Raw genomic sequence first — 1,865 nt, forward strand, 5'->3', positions numbered from 1 at the left:
CGCACAGTACTGCGCTGTCTAAAAGCTATGGAACAATAAAACATGCAAAGGTTATATAAAACTAATATGTGATATATATGAAACATAAATGTTTCACATCAGGCCCCACACACATTAAATTACACATGCCATGTGTGGATAATGCTAAGTGATTTGTTTCGTTTGAAATAGACCAATGAGACATAGTGTATCACGAGATTCAATCAGTTACAGCCATAATGATGGTGACTGCATCACACTGGTTACTAGAAACTCTACAGTCACATGCTGACTCCAGTCAGGATCCGGACCTGGACTTTTTTGTTTTTGTTTTAATGCACAAAGGCCTATTATTAGCTTTTTATGATATTAGCATACTCTAAGTTATTACTGTGGTAAATGTGTGCACACAGCAAATGCAGAGACCAATCAATCATGTGCATTCTAAGTCCTCCCACGTGATACGACTTAGCCAATTACATGGTTTATTCAGCAGCTTTGCCAGTTGAGCAAGTAAGTGTGCGAGTCAAGACAAGCGGTGAGATATTCATGCTTTAAAACAAGACAGCGAAGGGGTGTCAAAGTAGTTCATATTAGTTCCGATATATCTTTGCTAATATAATTTAACAGCTCAGAATTCTCAGTCTATTTTGTTCGTTTTTTTATTTAAGAAATGTGTTATTAGTCCTTCCATTTCAGTGTGAAAATCAACAACACATAATAGAGTCAGCCGGTTAGGACAATGCATGCATTCATTATGACGGCGAGAAGAAAAACATCGTCAACTGTACCTTCTTCAACTCTTAAATGAATGACACTGATACAGTATACCATACACAGGATGCCTTATGTATTTATTTGTCCAAGTGTTGTGACCCCTAGTGGAGCAGGGGTACAATAGCAACTTGTGGCATTTGAATGCATGTGGAAGTACATAATGTTGTTGTTGTTGCTGTTTTTTCGGCTGATGCTTTCGTGTTAAGACCCAATGGTCAGCGTTTATATCAGCTATGCATAATTTGAGGAACAGAAAAATCTGAAAATCTAAAATATATATATATATATATGTGTGTGTGTGTTATAATGTATTAGTAATGACGATATGACTGATGATTTTGTTTGTTTTTATTGTTATTCGTCCTCTTAAAAATCTAAACATGAAAATGTAGATTTGTGTTTTGCCTGCAAGTACTGATGAGCATCACGTTGCTTCATCCAGATGTTTTGTTGATATTTTTCTCCCGTGTTTCTTCCCAACCAGAGGACTCCAGGGAGATGCAAACCTATAAACAAACTTCCGCCGCCACCACCACCACTACTCCAAAAACCGAAGCGCGGTGTGTACCTGTGTGGATTCGGGGCTGCCTATGACACGTGTGCTGAGCTCATGGTGGCCGATCATGCTATGGTTGTGTCTGCTGTAGAGCAGGCGGACGGGCACCGTGTCCTGCTTCTTCTTGCCCAACGTGCCGCCTCCCTTACGAGGCGTATTGACGTTCGACGAAGCGTCACCTGCACCGGGGAGGGGAGACCACCCATTTTATTATTGTTGAGGACAAAAAGACACATCCACCCCCATATGAAAATGCCCATTGCTTTCATTTGCCAATTCCCTGTAAGAACGTAGAGCAGCAATGGTATAGGGTAGAATATAACTAAATAAACGCTACTTAAATCGTGATACTAATAATAATATTATGATGGATTACCATTCTGGGAATGGGGGTTGCTCTGGTGACCGACGTGCATCAAACCACAGACGCACAAAAGGGAAATCCACCATGGTGCGCGCATCATCATCATCATCATCATCTTCATCGCGACGTCTCTGGATGGGAATGGCAAAACAATGCGGTAATCCACGACGGGCTTCGCTAGGGGACGAT

At 41.0% G+C, this 1,865-nt stretch overlaps 1 protein-coding gene across 2 annotated transcripts in view; it reads right to left on the reverse strand.

The window, feature by feature from the left end:
* Window positions 1–1,821, reverse strand: part of adam22 (ADAM metallopeptidase domain 22) — a 78,829-nt gene extending 77,008 nt beyond the window's left edge. For both annotated transcript variants that reach the window (XM_061777427.1, XM_061777426.1), the window contains exons 1-2: window positions 1,689–1,821; window positions 1,325–1,491 (exon numbers count right to left, since the gene is read on the reverse strand). In XM_061777427.1, the coding sequence (XP_061633411.1) occupies window positions 1,325–1,491; window positions 1,689–1,797 (276 nt within the window). In that variant the 5' untranslated portion in view covers window positions 1,798–1,821. The remainder of the gene's footprint in view (window positions 1–1,324; window positions 1,492–1,688) is intronic.
* Between the last annotated feature and the right edge of the window lie 44 nt (window positions 1,822–1,865).

Source organism: Phyllopteryx taeniolatus, chromosome 6 (assembly GCF_024500385.1).
Source record: "Phyllopteryx taeniolatus isolate TA_2022b chromosome 6, UOR_Ptae_1.2, whole genome shotgun sequence".
Classification (NCBI taxonomy): domain Eukaryota; kingdom Metazoa; phylum Chordata; class Actinopteri; order Syngnathiformes; family Syngnathidae; genus Phyllopteryx; species Phyllopteryx taeniolatus.